The following is a 17,828-nucleotide window of genomic DNA, read 5'->3' as shown; positions in this document are numbered from 1 at the left end:
CAGAACTGCCTCTGCCCATTGTCTACGGGAGTATGCCTACAGGCACCTGGATACCGTAATCCTTGTCCTGGTGGTAGATGTTCAACAGATTGTGAAGCAAACCTACCAACTTCATGGGACAAGAAACAAATAATTTAACATAGCTGGTGCAATTTAAGTATAGAATGAGAGCTAGATTGACTCGTCCTTCTACCCCTTTGTTCCCCTTTCTTGGGGCACAACAGTCGCTCCATTACTTATTGGATCAGATGTTAGATGTAAGGGAGCCACATGATTGAGAAACATTTCTTACAGATAAGATCTGCTTCAAAGTTTCTCCCCCGTCTTCCCAAACAAGGGGGAGGATGGCCAAATTTATGCAACCCATTTTCATAATGACCAAACAATCATACAACATATCCTGCAGACGACCAACATAGGTTTTCCTTGACCATCTACCAGTTCCTGGTATTGACCTTACATCTTTATGCCCTGGTCATTAAGAGATTGACAGGAGTTACCACTTTTATTCCTTTACAGGACAAAAAAAGCTTGAACATTTCCCAAGATAGTAAACCAGCCAGTTTGGTTATAAGGACTTCTTCCCTCCTAGAGGTGAAGGTTTGTATTTGTGTAGGAACAAATTGCAATCATTTTAATTAAATTATATTTTTGCATAGTATATAAAGCTAAATCCTATAAGTTTTGCTCCAGGTCTTGACCACCCTGCAAAATCTAGGCTGGTATAAGTGAGGACTCAGTGGCCTATCGGGTAGGGTGGGCTTACCAGCCACCTGGCAGTAACTACAGGCACCTCGAGAAATTTGTAACAGCCGTATCCAGCTTCACTGAAAGAATGTTCCTATAGAAGGCCTCAAGTTTGTAGTTAGAAAAAATACAAAAATTGCAATGATAATTTTGAACTTTTCATATTTTCAATTTATTTTTAAAAAGCTAAGGCTGCCTTATGCGACGGTAATTCATATACTGCGTTTTCTTTCAGTTATGGCCTGTATTTGGAGGAACCTTGACCAAACCAAGTGCTGGTAAGCTGTTTTATATTCCACAAAGACCGTACATGACTTTGGGTACACTACGAGATCAGGTTAGTAGTTTACAAAGGTGGTTTGTTATTTGGCCCAAGTTTTATTTTATCCTTACCTATAATATTGTGACAAAAACACTAGTTTGACATTTAATTATACTTCTATCCAGTATTAAATTACCTTCTCGTGTAGTGCATAAAATCTGTGTCAATACATCTTCACCCATAAATATTGTAAATAGAGAATTGTAAAGCTCTCTTCACAACATTTTTAAAATTATATGATACATGATGTCTCTTATGATGAAGTTCTTATCTGCTTAAGACTTTGATCTGCCTCCTACAAAATAATTATTATACAGGTTTGTTCCTAAGCTTATACAAACCTTTCCTCCTTTAGAATAGGGATGTATATTCAGTCCTGTTTTCTAATCTTCAGAGGAGGACACATTTTCTCCAGGACAAACCTTTAAGAGATATACTGGGAGAAAATTGTAATACCCTGAACTTCAAAAAAATTTATACAGAGTATTGGTTTATGTCATGAACTTTAAGGGGATTTTTAATGACAGGACTTTGACATTCATACCATTTAATAATAAGGTGACTTAGGACATCTTCAAACTGCATAGGATTTTTGCCTCTGACCTTCGGTTTTGCGACGCCAGACCGATTTATCCTGAAAATTGGTGTTTTTCAAATTCTATCTACTCCCTTGATAATTATTACTAAAATCTGGGATTACTACCCTATATAGACCTGATATAGACCTATGGAGAGTTTTTTTCCTAAAAGTAATTTTTTGCCAGTTATGAGTTTTTCATCATGGTAAAAAAAATAAATCTTAAAAATCACGGGAAAAAATATGTAACAAAAATAGGAAAAAAGGGCTTCATTTCATTGTTTTATAGTGTATTTCTAAGTTTATACCAAATTTCAATGTTATATCTTGAAAACTAAGGGAGACTATTGAATTTGAAGGTCAATAAATGTAGTTGAGATACAGGCATTCAAAGTTTATGTCCTTTTTTGGTTATTAATAAAAGAAAACAAAGTTATTTATCATAATCATAAATGAAGATCTCTCTCTCTCTCTCTCTCTCTCTCTCTCTCTCTCTCTCTCTCTCTCTCTCTTTTCTGAATGCTTAATAGCCTCTTTGAAATGATAAAATTATTGCCGGAAACGAGAAAAACAAACTTAAAAATGAGTGAATGTCAGAGGTCAAACTCAGCTATGTACTCTTCTGAGGTTTGTGGTAGGACTGAAGGATGAAGGGTGGAATACTACATCATTTACAAATTATGGGTGTTATACAGATGCCATAGTTTACAATTTCTTTTTTGGGCTCAGGCCATGTCGTCCTGACGGCAGGTTCCTTTAAGTAGCTTCCTAGGGTATATTTGACTACAGTGATATTCCCAGAGAATTTAACTTAAGGTCTCCAGAATTCTAACTCCTGGCGCGAATATCCTTAAAGTTTCTCCTTTTAGGATATCGCATAATATCGGTACGTATTCTTGACACGCCACATAGCAATCTGCACCCCGCATAGCGTTTACGCTTCGAGGGGAAAAGTGGCAAAATAAAAGAGGAGCCGTGATTAAGTTCCTTTCCTCCGTTACTGCTAAAGTACGCCGATGGCGTTATAATCGTCCATCCAGATGGCGCTATAATTGCCGCCATCTTTATTCATTTTTCTGTAGCGGTGTCGCTCAGTGTTTTCCCAGTGCTCTCGAAAATCAGGATTTATTATGCAATCTCCAGCTTCTTCTGCTTCTGGAAAGTTGAGTATTTGATTCGTATGGTTATAAATTTAGCTCTGGCCGTAAAGTAAAAGTTATATTGGAAGTAAACTAATTTTTTGGGCAGAGCTATTGCCTAAACCGGAGGCGCCTTCGGCGCCGTCGTTCGTAACGCATGAGTTATTTAATTAGCCAGAACGAGTTTTCCGGTATAATAGCTTATATAAATATAATTAGCTATTTAGTCTTCATTGGTAGGAATTAATTATATTATGCCGATAGTATTTGCATTAGTTTCGGCGAATTGGGTAGCCGATCTTGTTTACGCTAGGCTTCCTAGCCTAGGCGTCATAGTTTACTTTCTTGCATGATATAATAAGTGTTCCTTGTGCCATTAAATTTAAATGAAGATAATAGGCAATTTATACATGTAAGATATATGGATTGCATATAAATTTTCCTCTTCTAAGAAAGTATACCAGAGAGCTTCGATGAGTTAGGTAGTCGATCTCGCTGTTGCTAGGCTAGTAGCCTAGTGGCTTTAGTATACTTTCATACATCTCCCCGGTTACCCTCATATATAGGGTAATCCCTCCTTCCCTCTGAGTGTAGCCTATGGCTACAATCCTAGCTGATCTTGCCTCGAATTGTCATTCTCGCAAGGTTAGGCTAGGGTTTTTCTGCCCCTTCACCTAACTACTGATGGTGAGCTTTGGGTTTGGGTCAGAACCTCAGAGTACTTGTCGTGTGCCGGCAACTGATCGATAGGGTGAATGTACTTCCCTGTCGAATATTGTTGATGGGCATAGGAGGCTTAGCCTCCCTAGACCGCACTTGAAGGGGTCATGTGATCCCCTTCTCCCTGTGGTTTAGTCGACTGGTCCTGTGCTGGCAGACCTTAGTGCAATGAAACTCTCTTTCTATATAATTAAGGGAGGAGGGTTGATGATGCCGGCCCCTCTTACCGTATTGGTAGACCCTAGGCTGGGGAATGTATTCCCCGTCCGCCTAGGATAGCGCCAATACTGAAACAGAGCTTCCTGTAGGTGTGGTAGGGCTGGCATGCCGCCGGCTCCTCTCACATCCTATACAGGACCCTTTTCCCCTTCCCATTCTGTCCTTTAGGGATGGCCTAGCTATCACATCTCTGTGGCCGTTGTCCTACATTCTCGCCCACTGCCGGCAGGCTGTAGGGCTGGCTTGGGTTCCTGCAGGTATGACCTAGTCGTAAAGCTTCCCTATTGGACAGGAGTTCTGGGATAGCTGTAGCGGCAGGTCTAGCTGTTGGCAGGAGACTCATTTGCCTTAGAGTGTTCTTCAGTCCTTCCTTGGGCTGCCATCCACACCCTACGCCGGCAGATACCGGCATTGAGGTGGATGGGTGGAAGCTTGATTATATATATTCTCCCCTTCCATTAGAACCCTCATTCTGGAGGAAGGAAGTGATCCAGTGGCTAGTGCCGCCACTCGTACTTCACCCTTCACTCCTTGCTTTCTCTCTCTCTATTGGCTAGTGCCGCCAGCTACTAACCTAACTGACGGCTGCCGGCCACTAACCTTGCCGGCAAGATGCAGGCTAGACTTGTGGTCCGACAGCCGTTAATTCACTGTCACATCTGACTCTGCCGGGGAGAGCTGGCCAGGACTAGTATTCCGGCCACAACCCCGTCAGATTGTATGATGGCGGGGATAGTGTGCCGACAGCCGGCGACCCGCTGGCATCCGGCAAGCCGCTGGCCATAAAAATCTATTAATATTGTGTCAATTGAATTGAGCCTTAGGTACTAGCCTTGCCGGCTGTATGTCGGCAACAACTATAAGTATATGTATATACAGTAGCCAGTATATCTGTAGTATAGAATATACTGCAGACAGAAAACTATGGTATAAAAGTATACAATAGTTTTAAAATTTCCAACATACTCTGTGTATCCAAGTGCAGTCTTTTGTTGAGACCTTATAAGATTTGGAAAGGAATTCCCTCTCTTTAAACTGATAGATGATCAGTTATTTGACCCTCATTATTAACTCTCTTGGAAGTGGGTGTTGTTTACACTATTCTATCATTATAGGCTAGACTCTTCCATCAAGCCTCTTAAAGAGGATAACCCTAGAATTTAATATTGAGGGAGGTCGCAGCAATTGGCTGGGCGGGGAAACACACGTATGTGTCTTTCCTATTTCATTTCTAGCTTATCTATCCTAAGCTATATGCAATAAAATAAAATAGAAAATATTATTAAAATAATATTAGTTTATCTAATGAGATAGACTACGTTATACTCATTTCATTTTCCTCTCCTTACAGGAGGATCATGTGAAGTGCGATAGTGTCTTCTGCAACGTCCGTAGCAGGAGCTTCTATGGTCATCTGGGGTGTAGGACGCACTCCCGCTGCTCCATCACTAAGGGACCTCTCAAATACTGGGACCCACAGGTATGTACAGTATGTAAGGACCTGATGTATGAGGCTTTTGAAAATCCCAAGTCAACTGAGTCAAGGGATGCAGCTCGGGACAAGCTGCACAAATGGGTTCGTGGCTTCCAATAGAATGCCAAGGGGCCTTACCTCCCTAGTGAGCGTATGAGAGCCCTTCTATTCCCCAAAGCATCTGCGGATGCTGTCATTCCTCAGCCTTAACCTGAGATCCCTTGCATCTAGAGAGCCGTCGACACGGATGTCTCGGATGCGATGAAGGACATCCATCTAGATGATGAGAGGATGTCAGAGGTGTCATAGGACACCGAAAAGGACCTTCTGGCGGAAGGTCGAGATGAGGAGTCAACGTTGGCTCCAGAGACGGAAGAGGATGAAGTCGAAACAGTCTCTGTTTCGTTGGTTCCTGCCCCAGAACTCGTGCCCTCTACGTCCTTCGCTCCTCAACCTGGGAGGTCGGATGACACTCTGTCTGCCATCAAAGCTATGATGGAAATGTTCGAGAAGAAGAGCGAACAAAGGGAAGCTGCATTCAGAAAGGGGATTCTTCAGATAACAGCGTCCCGTGGGTCTCAACAGAGACTCGACGTAACGTAAAGGATCTTCCCTCGTGTTCCGAGGTAAACCCATGGAGGCATGCCGAGTACATGCCGATTACTAACGGTGGGATCTTTGTTTCAGAGAAGCTGGGAACTTTCCTTATTGAGCACATGGAGTTCTGGCCCAGCTTTGAGTCCTATCCAGACTGCTTTGTTTGTCTAAAGGCAGAACCAGTATCCAAGGAGGAGACAGAGCCTAAGGAGGTCATAGTGCTTGACCATGCGAAGGCTCAGGCTTTGTTAGCCAGCAGCTTGAAGGACAAGGGCTTCACCAATTCAAAGGTGCCGGCCCTGAGCAAGAAACATCTCTTTTCTTGCTCCAGCAACTATGGCTTTCCCCAGCAACTATGGCTTTCCCCTTTGCGGAAAAGTCGTTTAAGGCAGTGGAAGCTGGGAAACCCTACCCTGCACTGGAGGAGTGTAGGCCCCTTTCCCTAGCTTTGCCAACGGATCACAAAGACTGGAAGGATATTCAGCTTACCTTCTCATTCGGGAAGTTGGAGGCTGATATCGCTGTATGTTAGTTCAGCGAAAACCTCCCCAAGTTGTCTGAGTTCTTATTACGCAGGGAACAAGATACAAAGGAGAGACTAGCTGCCTCTCTATCCCTCCAGGTATCCATGGAGGCAATGGCCAGTGAACAAAGATCCCTGGATATGTTCATGGTCTTGGCTAAAGCTCATTCAGCAACCCTAACAAAGGACTTTTACAGCTTTGTGAGGGCAAAAAGGGCTTGTAGAGAGTTCGTGTTTGCCTCTGCTGCGGTTAAACACGAACCCAGGAAGTTGATATCTTCCAATATCTGGGGGAAGGACCTTTTCCCAAATGATTTGGTCAAAGAGATAGTCGGCAAGACCGCCACAGAGAATAGAAATCTTCCCAGAAGTGGGGCATGTCGGTTAAGAGGAAGTCTTCTCCGGATGAGGGTCCCCAACCAAAGAAGAAGACAAAGAGGCCAAGAGTGCCTTCTCGTCCTGCTAGACAACAATTTCTCATGACTGCGGTGCCACAGATGGTGTTACAGCCCCAAACCACCTACCAGATGGTACCCCAGGTGGTGACTCAGTCACCAGCCTTCACTCCCGCCTATGAGAGGCAGTCCACTACCTTTCGCCCGAAAGGTAGAGGATCCAATAGAGGTTCCTCTAGACGTCCCTTGAGAGGAAGAGAAGGTAGGGGAGGGCGCGGTCAAGGAGGCAAGCCCTCCGGAAACCAGAAGCAATGAGATGCTTCCGGTAGGAGGAAGACTCCGACTCTTCCAGGACCTTCGATCCCTGGGCCCACAGCCTAATCAAGAACGGACTAGGTTGGAGCTGGAAGACCGCTCCACCATCATTTCCTCAGTTCTTCCAACACTCTACCCTGTTTTGGAAGAATATACCTGGGAGCTCTTGAGCAAACGGGTTATAAAGAGGGCAAAGTCCATCAAATTCCAAAGAAGGCTGTTTTGTGTTCCCAAGAAGGACTCAGACAAACTCAGAGTCATTCTGGATCTGTCGCCACTCAACAAGTTTATCGAGAACGACAAGTTCAAAATGTTGACCCTTCAACACATAAGGGCCCTGTTGCCCAAAAGGGCATACACAGTCTCCATAGACATGGCAGATGCCTATTGGCACATTCCGATCAATTGTCAACTCTCCTCCTACCTAGGATTCAGACTACAAAAAAAAAAGTACGCTTTCAGAGCCATGCCCTTCGGACTAAACATAGCCCCAAGGATCTTCACGAAGCTTGCAGAAGCAGTCTTTCAACAACTACACCTACAAGGTGTCCAGGTGGTATCCTATCTGGACGATTGGCTGGTGTGGGCAGCATCCGAGTCGAAATGCTTGCAAGCATCCAAGAAAGTGATCCCGTTCCTGGAACATCTAGGATTCAAGATCAACACCAAAAAGTCTCGACTATCTCCAGCTCAGAAATTCCAATGGCTAGGCATACATTGGGATTTACAGTCACATCGTCTCTCCATTCCATTAAAGAAGAGGAGTGAAATAGCGGGATCTGTCAAGAGACTTCTAAAATCCAACAGGATTTCAAGACGCCAACAGGAGAGAGTTCTGGGCTCCCTTCAGTTTGCATCAGTGACAGACCCAGTGCTAAGAGCACAGGTAAAAGATGCGTCAGGAGTCTGGAGAAGATACGCATGAAACGCTTGAAGAGATCTAAGAAGACCAATACCGATTCGGCTACGATCACTTCTCAAGCCATGGTCGGAGGCCAGGAACTTCAAGAGGTCAACACCTCTGCAGCTGCCTCCACCCTCAGTTGTCATCCACACAGATGCATCATAGGAAGGATGGGGAGGTCACTCTCATCAATGCAGAGTGCAAGAAACTTGGTCCTCCCTATTCAAGACCATCCATATCAACATTTTGGAGACCATGGAAGTCTTCCTCACACTGAGGAAATTATCCCCTCGCCCTTCAGTCCACATAAGACTGGTTTTGGACAGCGAGGTAGTGATGAGATGTCTGAATCGCCAAGGCTCGAGATCGCCCCAACTCAACCAAGTGATGTTGGCCATCTTCCGCTTAGCGGAAAAGAAGAGATGGCACTTGTCAGCAATTCACCTTCAAGGGTTCCGCAATGTGACAGCGGACGCCATATTCAGGATAACTTTGATAGAGTCAGAATGGTCCCTAGACGCAAGATCATTGTCCTTCATCTTACATCAAGTCCCGGAACTGCAGATCGACCTCTTCGCGACGAGCGACAACAAGAAACTTCCTTGATACGTGGCCCCGTAGGAGGACCCTCTAGCGGAAGCAGTGGACGCCATGTCCCTCGACTGGAACAAATGGACCAGTGTTTACCTGTTCCCTCCACCCAACCTGCTGATGAAGGTCCTCAACAAGCTGGGATCTTTTCAAGGAACAGCAGCCCTAGTGGCTCCCAAGTGGCCCCGGAGCAACTGGTTCCCCTTAATTCTGGAATTACAGCCGAAGCTGATTCCCCTGCCAGACCCAGTTCTATCTCAACAAGTACAGAAGTCGACTATCTTCCCTTCATCACAGAAAACCCAAGACCTTCATCTCATGATTTTCTCTCCCTAGCAGTAAGGAAAAGGTTTGGGATCTCGAAAGAAAGTATGGACTTCTTAGAGGAATATAAGTCAAAATCTACTAGAAGGCAATACGAGTCATCTTGGAAGAAGTGGGGGGCCTTTTTCAAGGCAAGAAATCCAAAAGAAATCTTGACTGATTTCTGCTTGTCTTTCTTTATTCACCTTCATGAGGAAGGTTTAGCAGCCAACACGATAACTACGTGTAAATCTGCCTTGACTAGGCCTTTGCTTTATGCTTTCCAAATAGACTTGTCTAATGAGATTTTTAACAAAATCCCTAAGGCCTGTGCTAGGCTCAGGCCTGCAGCACCTCCAAGGCCCATCTCATGGTCTTTGGATAAGGTACTACAACTTGCTCTTTGGAAGATTTGACTCAAAAAAAGTTATATTCTTGTTTCCTCTAGCCTCATGGGCTAGAGTTAGTGAGATAGTGACCTTGTCTAGGGAAGAAGGCCATATCCAGTTTGCTGAAATGGGAGAGCTAAATCTCTTTCCCAACCCAACGTTTCTCGCCAAGAATGAGCTACCCACTAAGAGGTGGAGTCCCTGGAGAATCTGCCCTCTGAAGGAAGATGTCTCGCTGTGTCCAGTGGAGAGTCTAAAGGTCTATCTTCGCAGAACTTGGGGAGGACAGCTCTTTAAAGGTGAAACATCGGGCTCAAACTTATCCCTAAAACAACTAAGGGCGAAGATCACCTACTTTATTCGCAGAGCGGATCCTGACAGTACACCCGCAGGTCATGATCCTAAGAAAATTGCTTCTTCGTTAAATTTTCTCCAGCTCATGGATTTCGAGAGCCTTCGCTCGTTTACTGGATGGAAGTCATCCAGAGTGTTCTTTAAACACTACGTGAAGCAAGTGCAAGAACTTAAAAGATTCGTGGAAGCGGCAGGGAATGTTCTAAAACCTATCGCTTAGTGCTGCGAGGAACAGTGAATTATGTGGGACTATAATTCTATAGGGTGTACATGTTGGCACTTTATAGTGCAACATGGTGAGTGAAGTGTCATCATGGTGACATTATGGATTGTTCCAGTGTACAGAGGTGATAAAACATAGACTGAACACTAAGTGCCATGTGTTTTTACACAAGTGTAAATAGACAGACTTCTCAGAAAGATATAAGAAAATTTATTAAATTTTCATGTGAGTGGCAATGTTTGTTTTCAGGTAAAACAAGTATTTCTGATTTATTCTGTTTGTCTATGTTAATAAATTATATTTCACTTGTATTTTTATGTTGTTACGAATGTATGCTGAAAATTTATTTATTGCTTGACAATAAATGATTAATTGTTTTGTGCATCTTATTTCGCCATAAACACATTAATAAAATTTTGTGAGAGCATTCATTATTCCTTATTATTCTGCATAATAATATCAAACAAAGGTAGTAACTTTGTTCCTACATGTAAACAAACCTTTCTAGCTAGAACCCACTTGTTTCAATACAAGATACAAACCTCTGATGCTATGGTGGCTGACATGCTCCTGTGTTCATATTACAAATACAAACTTTGGCTAAAAGACATACAGTGAGATCTGTATGTCCCTTTGAATGCTAGATTGACCATACGATATATGCTACTTCGAAACTTTTTCCCGAGTCTAGTTTGACTCTTCCCTGTAGGGGGCAGGAAGCAACTAGCATAGTCTATGATTAGATGACATATACAGTGAACCCTCGCTACTTCGCGGTTCGACCATCGCGGATTCACCACTTCGCGGATTTTTTCCATAACCCATATATATACAGTAACACACACATATATATATATATATATATATATATATATATATATATATATATATATATATATATGTATGCATGTATTTATGTATATATGTATGTATGTATGTGTATACATATAAATATATATATATATATATATATATATATATATATATATATATATATATATATATATATATATATATATATATCTAAAGTAGGAAGATGTGATGTAGTTCTAAGGGAATAGTATGGGAAATATGTCTGGGTAATAAACTAAGCTCTACCTCCAGTTTGTTTCTTCATTATGATCAGAGATAAATGTAAACAAAGCATTGGTTGCCATTTTTTAACGTGCTTTTTAGCGTGTTTAGGAAACGCATGATATAAAATTGCCTTTAATATTTGTGCCTGTTTTAGTTTAGGGTACTGTAGTACATGCATTAAGTGTTCTGTACATTAAAGGGTAGTTTGTTAACAGTACTACATACAAGGGAAGGTTTTAAAAGTCTGAATATACCTGTTGAATAAATAGGTAAATATGGTGTCACTACTTCGCGGATTTTCACCTATCGCGGCCGCGTCTGGAACCTATCTACCGCGATAAACGAGGTTTCACTGTAGCAGTAATGTCATAGATCTCTTAGGTCTACATGACCAAGGAAACATTGCCTTGAGGTTTAAGGCACGACTGGGAAATTCACGGATACATTAATGCTCTGGTAAACTTCCATCAGGACGACATGGCCTGAGCCCAAAAAACGGATTTTGAGCGAAGCGAAAAATCTATTTTTGGGTGAGATAACCATGTCGTCCTGATGGACCCGCCCACCTTTCCATAAATGGCCTTGGCAGGATCCCTCCCAATAATACTGTATCCATAAGTACCGGCTTAACGCTACAAGGAATAAAGATGGCGGCGATTATAGCGCCATCTGGATGGACGATTATAGCGCCATCAGGGTACTTTAGCAGTAACGGAGGAAAGGAACTTAATAACGGCTCCTCTTTTATTTTGCCACTTTTCCCCTCGAAGCGTAAACGCTATGCGGGGGGCAGATTGCTATATGGCGTGTCAAGAATATGTCCCCTGATATTATGCCAAATCCTAAAAGGAGAAACTTTAAAGATATTCGTGCCAGGAGTTAGAATTCTGGAGTCCTTAAGTTAAATTCTCTGGGAATATCACTGTAGTCAAATATACCCTAGGAAGCTACTTAAAGGAACCTTCCATCAGGACGACATGGGTATTTCACCCAAAAATAGATTTTTCACTTCGCTCAAAATCCGTTTTACATTAAAATGTAATAATTATCAGAATTTACGATAACAGAAGAAATACTACATTTTCTTGTTGGGAACACTATTTATGGTTTATTGAGTTAGTACTTTTACCAATTACCCTGTAATTATGAAAGTAAGAGGAATTTTGACAAAATGTTTTGTATACGCATTCTCCATTGCCATACTGAGCTCAGTGAATTTTTTCAGGATTTTGTGTTTTTCTTCCTATAACCCCATATATTGGCATTCCGGTCGACCCCCATAAATAATTTTATTAATTGTTTTTTAATCCTTTCAATCCCTCCTTAGTTTTCATTTAGATAGTATTATGTAAAAGTTGTGTGATTGGTTTTATAAGTTAAAATGATACCAAATGTGAGAGTACGGGTATGGTTGATTAATTTGATTGTACAGGGCTGAATGGCCTTTGATGGCCCAGTGGTTGTCTTTAAGGCCTAAATTTTATATTCAATTCAATTCAGTTGTGTTGGATTGGCCATTGAATCATAAAGAAGGTACTGTAGTTGGTTAATGACAGGTGGTGCAAGAAGTAGGCTTCGACCTTCCGCCTGTCACAGAATAGCTAATTTTGTCTTTGACTGCAACAGGCTCAGACATAACAGAGCACTCCTTCTCGACAGGGAACTTTTCTTACATTCATTAGTAATAGGTGTTGGTTTTTTATTTTTGTGAGCAGACTGCTGTAAAGAGAAGTGCAACGAAAGGTATTCATGTGGTAAGGTAAAATTTGTTCAGAAGAAAATAAAAACCTTCAAAACCCAATGTGCTGTGTTCCTTTGTGAAGATATGACTATTAGTAGCCCTCTCCCCCTTGGAAAGTTGTTCTTGCTCTTCCGATCAGGAAGATGATAAATTCAGAGTGTAACTCGTCTCGTTTTGTGATAGTTTTCCTGCCTCAGGATGGAATTACTCTATTTGGACTGAGTATTGTCTTCATGTGTGTTCCCAATAGTGAAGCTTCTTCATTTGGTGAGGCCATTTGGCCCCAACAGCGTTTCCCCGGAAGGTGATCTCTGTGTTGCAGTGTTAGTGAGTGTTCTCAGTTCTCCCCTTGTGACAAAACCCTCAGTGGTGTGTATAGTGTTGCAGCTTCATTCTCTGGGGAGCGCATTCATTATCAGTCGCCCAGACTATGACTCCTTGGTGACAGTAGGGAAAAATGGTTGGCAAGGGGAAGGAGACTTGTCCTCTTCCCTGTCCCCTTACCAATCTCTTCTCCCTCTTCCATTCCCTTCATCAGACATTTCATCCTTAAGACGACGACAACAAAGAACTAAGTCCTGTGGTAAAGCCTTTCACTAAAGGTCCTTAGGACTATAGAAATTGCACTCCTCCTTCTGGAGGGAATGTTGGTACCTACCTGCTAAATGGTACCTTTGGTCAGTCAAGTGAGAGTGAGTCATTGTTCGAGTTACCGCTGTTGTACCAGAAGTAGGTGAGCAGTCCTGCCAGACTGAAAATCAGATGTGTAGGCCAGGGGAGGGTTAGAGCATATGCGCCCATCTTTCTCTTTCCTGTCACGATGTAGAGTATTATTCCTTACTCTAGGGCATGCTCTGTACCATGTGGACCTCACCAATTGACCAATACCTTTGGGGTCAGTTACCGATCATAAGCTTGGTGTTGCAGTCACTGCTGTTTTGTCAGTAGCAGGTAAGCTAAGCAGTCCTATCTGAACTGATCTCTAGGAACCTATGGTAGGCTAACAGGGGTATTTTTCTTGCAACCTCCTCATGCTAATGAGCTCAAACATTGACTGGTACCTTCGGAATTGGTTAGCCAGTGAGATCTTGGTGTGACATCAATGCTGCAGTCTTTCTGGATTGAATGCCAACTCCTAGGGGATTGCTTGTGTGTAAAGCTATCCTCTTCTTCTTCCCCTTCTAATATTAACAATACATCTGAAAAGATGAAGGCAAACTTTAAGAAGTCTAAGAAAGTCGATGGCAAAAAGTCCTTAGAGACTTCTAGCAATCTCTCCTCTGTCTTGAAAGAAGAGAGTTCTCACCTGGTACCCAATCCCTAGTGGATTGGAGAACTGGGCCATGTGTCCAGTACAGCTGTACTTATAAAAGAGAGTGTGATCAATTGTGCTAACGGGACCGATCACTTGTGCAGATGGTCGATTGATTACACAAGGCCAATGGCCCATATAGCCTTGGCTGAACACCTGGGACTACAGCTGATCACCCACATGGCCAACGACCCTTTGGTGTGTAGCCAGTAACCTTGGCTAATAGCCTGTGATGCTGCTGCAGTTCACCTGGAACTGCTACTGATCATGCAAGCTCAACAACCCATGGGGGTGTGGCTGATCAGTATTGTGCATGGCTGATCATGCACAGACCAAGGGATTGAGGAACTGGAGTGCCCTCCACCATTTAATTGGACAATGGAATACCTATTCGTTTACTTTTCTTTCACAAAGTACTTTGGTACCTTTGAAAGAGGAGATACCACTGATTGGTACTGGTTTTGCATGCTATAGACTGTGCTGTGCTGGTCAATTACTAGGTACCACTCAGGGCTTTTGACTTTGAAGCTCCAAGCAGGGCCGATCATATGACCACACCTGTTCACCAGGGGGAGGGCACTCTGTACCACTCTTACTCTCTTGCACAAAAGAATACCATTCTGTTCACAGCCTAATTCATGACCTGCTTCCTGTTGTTATGCTTCTGGATTTGCTCGTTTGTATTCTGTGGAGAGGAAACAAACCCAGAATGGGTTGATGCACATAATCTCTAGCTTTGAGGTACTCTCAACCAATTGATGGTTAGTCACTTTAGTATCTTTTGGGCATAGAGACAGTAATAATTGCCCTGAGGATTGGATAAGTGCTGTAGTCCTCGTCTAACTCTCAGAAAGGGGATGTCATGTATCACTACTGTACTCCTTCATTCAGTGTAGTATCCCTTAAGGGCTATGTTCTTTAAAGGGTGACTGGGTCATGGCATTTGGCTTGGATTTTGAAGATCCTAGCCTTCTCCAAATCTCAACAATGACTACCAGCAACTTCTTCTTATAAAAGGGGTTGGGCCCTGCTACACCTATTCTTTCCCCTCCCAAGCTCAGTTCAGGAAGGGTGCTAAGAGGAAGAAGAAGGAGTAAAGACAGTAGTATGTCCCTTGCTGTCAGTAGTGGGATACATTACCTGTCTTGCATGCTTCCTCCCACCTTTATCCCAACCTTTTCCATACCAACCTTCCAGGTTCCATGTCTGAACATCGGCATCAATGACCTTAGATGTCAGAATGCCAGAAAACTTGAAATAAATTAATCTTTATGGGTCATAACAGGTACGGAGCCCAAGTCTGTCAGGCCATGTTCAGTTGAAACTTTTGTTGCATACTCAGCCTGCAGACAGGAAGCATTCATGCTTTTGGTGACTGGAGGGACTTTTAAGTGCATTTAGGCCTTTAGCCATTTCAAAAGCACTTCTTTCATTCATCTGGTGTGCACCTCTTTCATTCATCAGGTGTTTACACAAGTTTCCACCTGAGTTTGTTAAGCTTGTGTTGCTTGGAATGACCTCTTCAGAGTATTTTCAGAATGAGATTAAGACTGCTATTTGTTTATATTAGGATATGAGGATTATGATTGAGAAGAGTCTGATCTAACCCACAAGCAAAGGTCTAATGTAATACTGGGGAATGATGTTTGACTCAGAATTTTTCCTTGTATTTGTATCAGCAAATGTAGAGAAGTAAAGCACTTGTTGTAGGAACTGCTAAACCGCTCATGATAGCAAGGGAGAACTGTTTGCAATTCTTCCTTTCCCCTTCTAATCTTTTCTTCAACACTTCTTATAATGAGAGAGAAGCAGTTGAATGCATAGGAGGCCTCAACAAAAGTTCCTTTTGAATTTTAGCAGGCACTCTTCTCATTCATGAAGGAGTGACAGGTCTCACCCGCTAACCGTTACCATAGGTCAATCTGTAGGCCAGGTGAAGGTGAGCATTGCTTCTTCCCTCATCATTCCTGTAATGACATAGGAGGAATGCCCTGGCCCTTGGAAAGCTATTCTCCCTCTCCTAGAGGGACCATTGACTCATCCTTCGACCAGTACCTTTGGGGTTGGTCGAACTGTTGCGATCCCAATACAGTTTTCTTCGTGGATTGAATGCAAATGAATGGTCTCGGTTGCCACCCAACACTGACTATAGGCCAGATGAAGGTACTAATCATCCAACAATTTGATCAGCACTTGATTAAATCTAGAATCCTGTTTAATACCGAGCTGCAAGCAAAAAAAAATCAAGACACTATGCCATAGGGGGTAATGCCATGCCATCAGTGCACTTTAGGTACTACTTAAGGGTCTTTTCAGCATTTATTCAGCCCCCAGCTGCACTTGCTTTATATCTTTCTACTTTACCTCCATTCTTTCTTCCATCTTTCTGTCCAATCTCTTTTAACTAAAATACTAATTGTTGTGATTACAGTTTTCCCCCAGTTGGTCTTGGGTGCTGAATCCTGGAGAATTACTCTGGGGTTATTGGAAGCATTGCTGTTAAGCAGCCAGAGATTTCCCCACCCTTCTGTTTCAGTGGAATAGGAAACTTGGGATGATTAGGCTTGGTGGCTTATTGACATCTTCTCATGGGGAGTTCCACTCAAATCCCTCCTCCGGGGATCCTGCCATTCCCATACGAATCCTAGAAGGGTGGGGCACATTTAGAGTATCTTAAACACCTTAGGGAATTAGTTCATAGAAGTAAACACCAAATTTTCCACCTACTAGAAATCCAAACATTGCTATTGCTATCTTCCCAATAGAACTTTATATCACAAGGAAGCATTGAAGGACAACCTTTGAGAGAGAGAGAGAGAGAGAGAGAGAGAGTGAGAGTGAGAGTGAGAGTGTGTGTGTGTACTCATTATGAAGATATTTTGAATAGAAAAAATACATAAATAACATACGTGCCATATTCGCAGTATGATACTGTGACCTTGAGATCAGCTGATGCTTGCTTAAAGTAAAACAAAAGAGTTGTTGATTATTGAAATACTCCTAAAATTGAAAGATAGAATTCAAATATGCTTTAATAAACCACAATTAAACACTAATTTCTAATGAAATATCAAGGCTTAACAATAAACAAAACTTGAAATACTTTAGGAAGCTTCAAAAATAAACTAGCCATACGCACGTGAACAGACAATGAACTATTCGTATAACTAATAATAATGGCTATAAACGAACTATATGAAAACTGCGATATCCTGTAACATACTGGTGCTGATGTAATCTATATGAAAACTGTGATATCCTGTAACATACAGTATTTCAAATAAATTAAGAAATTATATAAACAATACACCATTCGTATGTGCGCATTATCTCGTTACGGAAGAGGGACCTTCAGATCAGCATCACAGCCGATCACAACCAAACGTATAAAAAATTGTTGGTAATTGTTAATTGTTAAAATGTTTCGGAAATTGAAAAATAGAATACAATACAGTAATGCTTCAATAGAGCATATGATATCCTGTGGAACAAGAAAATTCAATAATGATAAACAGTAAGATTATATTGATAAAATATGACTCCCTTGGATGATTGCCAAATCATGATGCAGCATAATAAATCTACGGAAACTTCACTTTATGAGTTCAACACATGTCCAGATTGAGTTACGAAATGTCTCTCGGTCCTTATCTCGGTCGTAAGACGACGACTACCTGTATCATATCTACCCTAACCTTCAGGAAGAACCTGTCAGTGGCACTACTCTGAAAGGTAATACTGTAGTCTGGTATGATAAACAACCTATGGTGCCTACTACCCATGGGAGTTTACCCACAGGTCCCTGGATATAACCTCGTCCTTGATCCTGTGGTAGCTACTCAATAAGTCTTGTTGCAAACCTACTATACATTTCTGGCAAAAAATAGTGTGGTTTTTATCTCCCAT

At 42.2% G+C, this 17,828-nt stretch overlaps 1 protein-coding gene across 5 annotated transcripts in view; it reads left to right on the top strand.

Moving 5' to 3' along the window:
- The window catches only part of Abcd3 (ATP binding cassette subfamily D member Pmp70), a 367,264-nt gene that overhangs the window by 293,182 nt on the left and 56,254 nt on the right, over positions 1-17,828 (top strand). For all 5 annotated transcript variants that reach the window (XM_068346001.1, XM_068346000.1, XM_068346002.1 and 2 more), the window contains exon 13: positions 983-1,084. In XM_068346001.1, the coding sequence (XP_068202102.1) occupies positions 983-1,084 (102 nt within the window). The remainder of the gene's footprint in view (positions 1-982; positions 1,085-17,828) is intronic.

The sequence above is a fragment of the Palaemon carinicauda genome, chromosome 22 (genome assembly GCF_036898095.1).
Source record: "Palaemon carinicauda isolate YSFRI2023 chromosome 22, ASM3689809v2, whole genome shotgun sequence".
Taxonomy (NCBI): domain Eukaryota; kingdom Metazoa; phylum Arthropoda; class Malacostraca; order Decapoda; family Palaemonidae; genus Palaemon; species Palaemon carinicauda.
The sequence above is the reverse complement of the archived record's forward strand: the minus strand, read 5'-3'. Positions and strand labels throughout refer to the sequence as shown.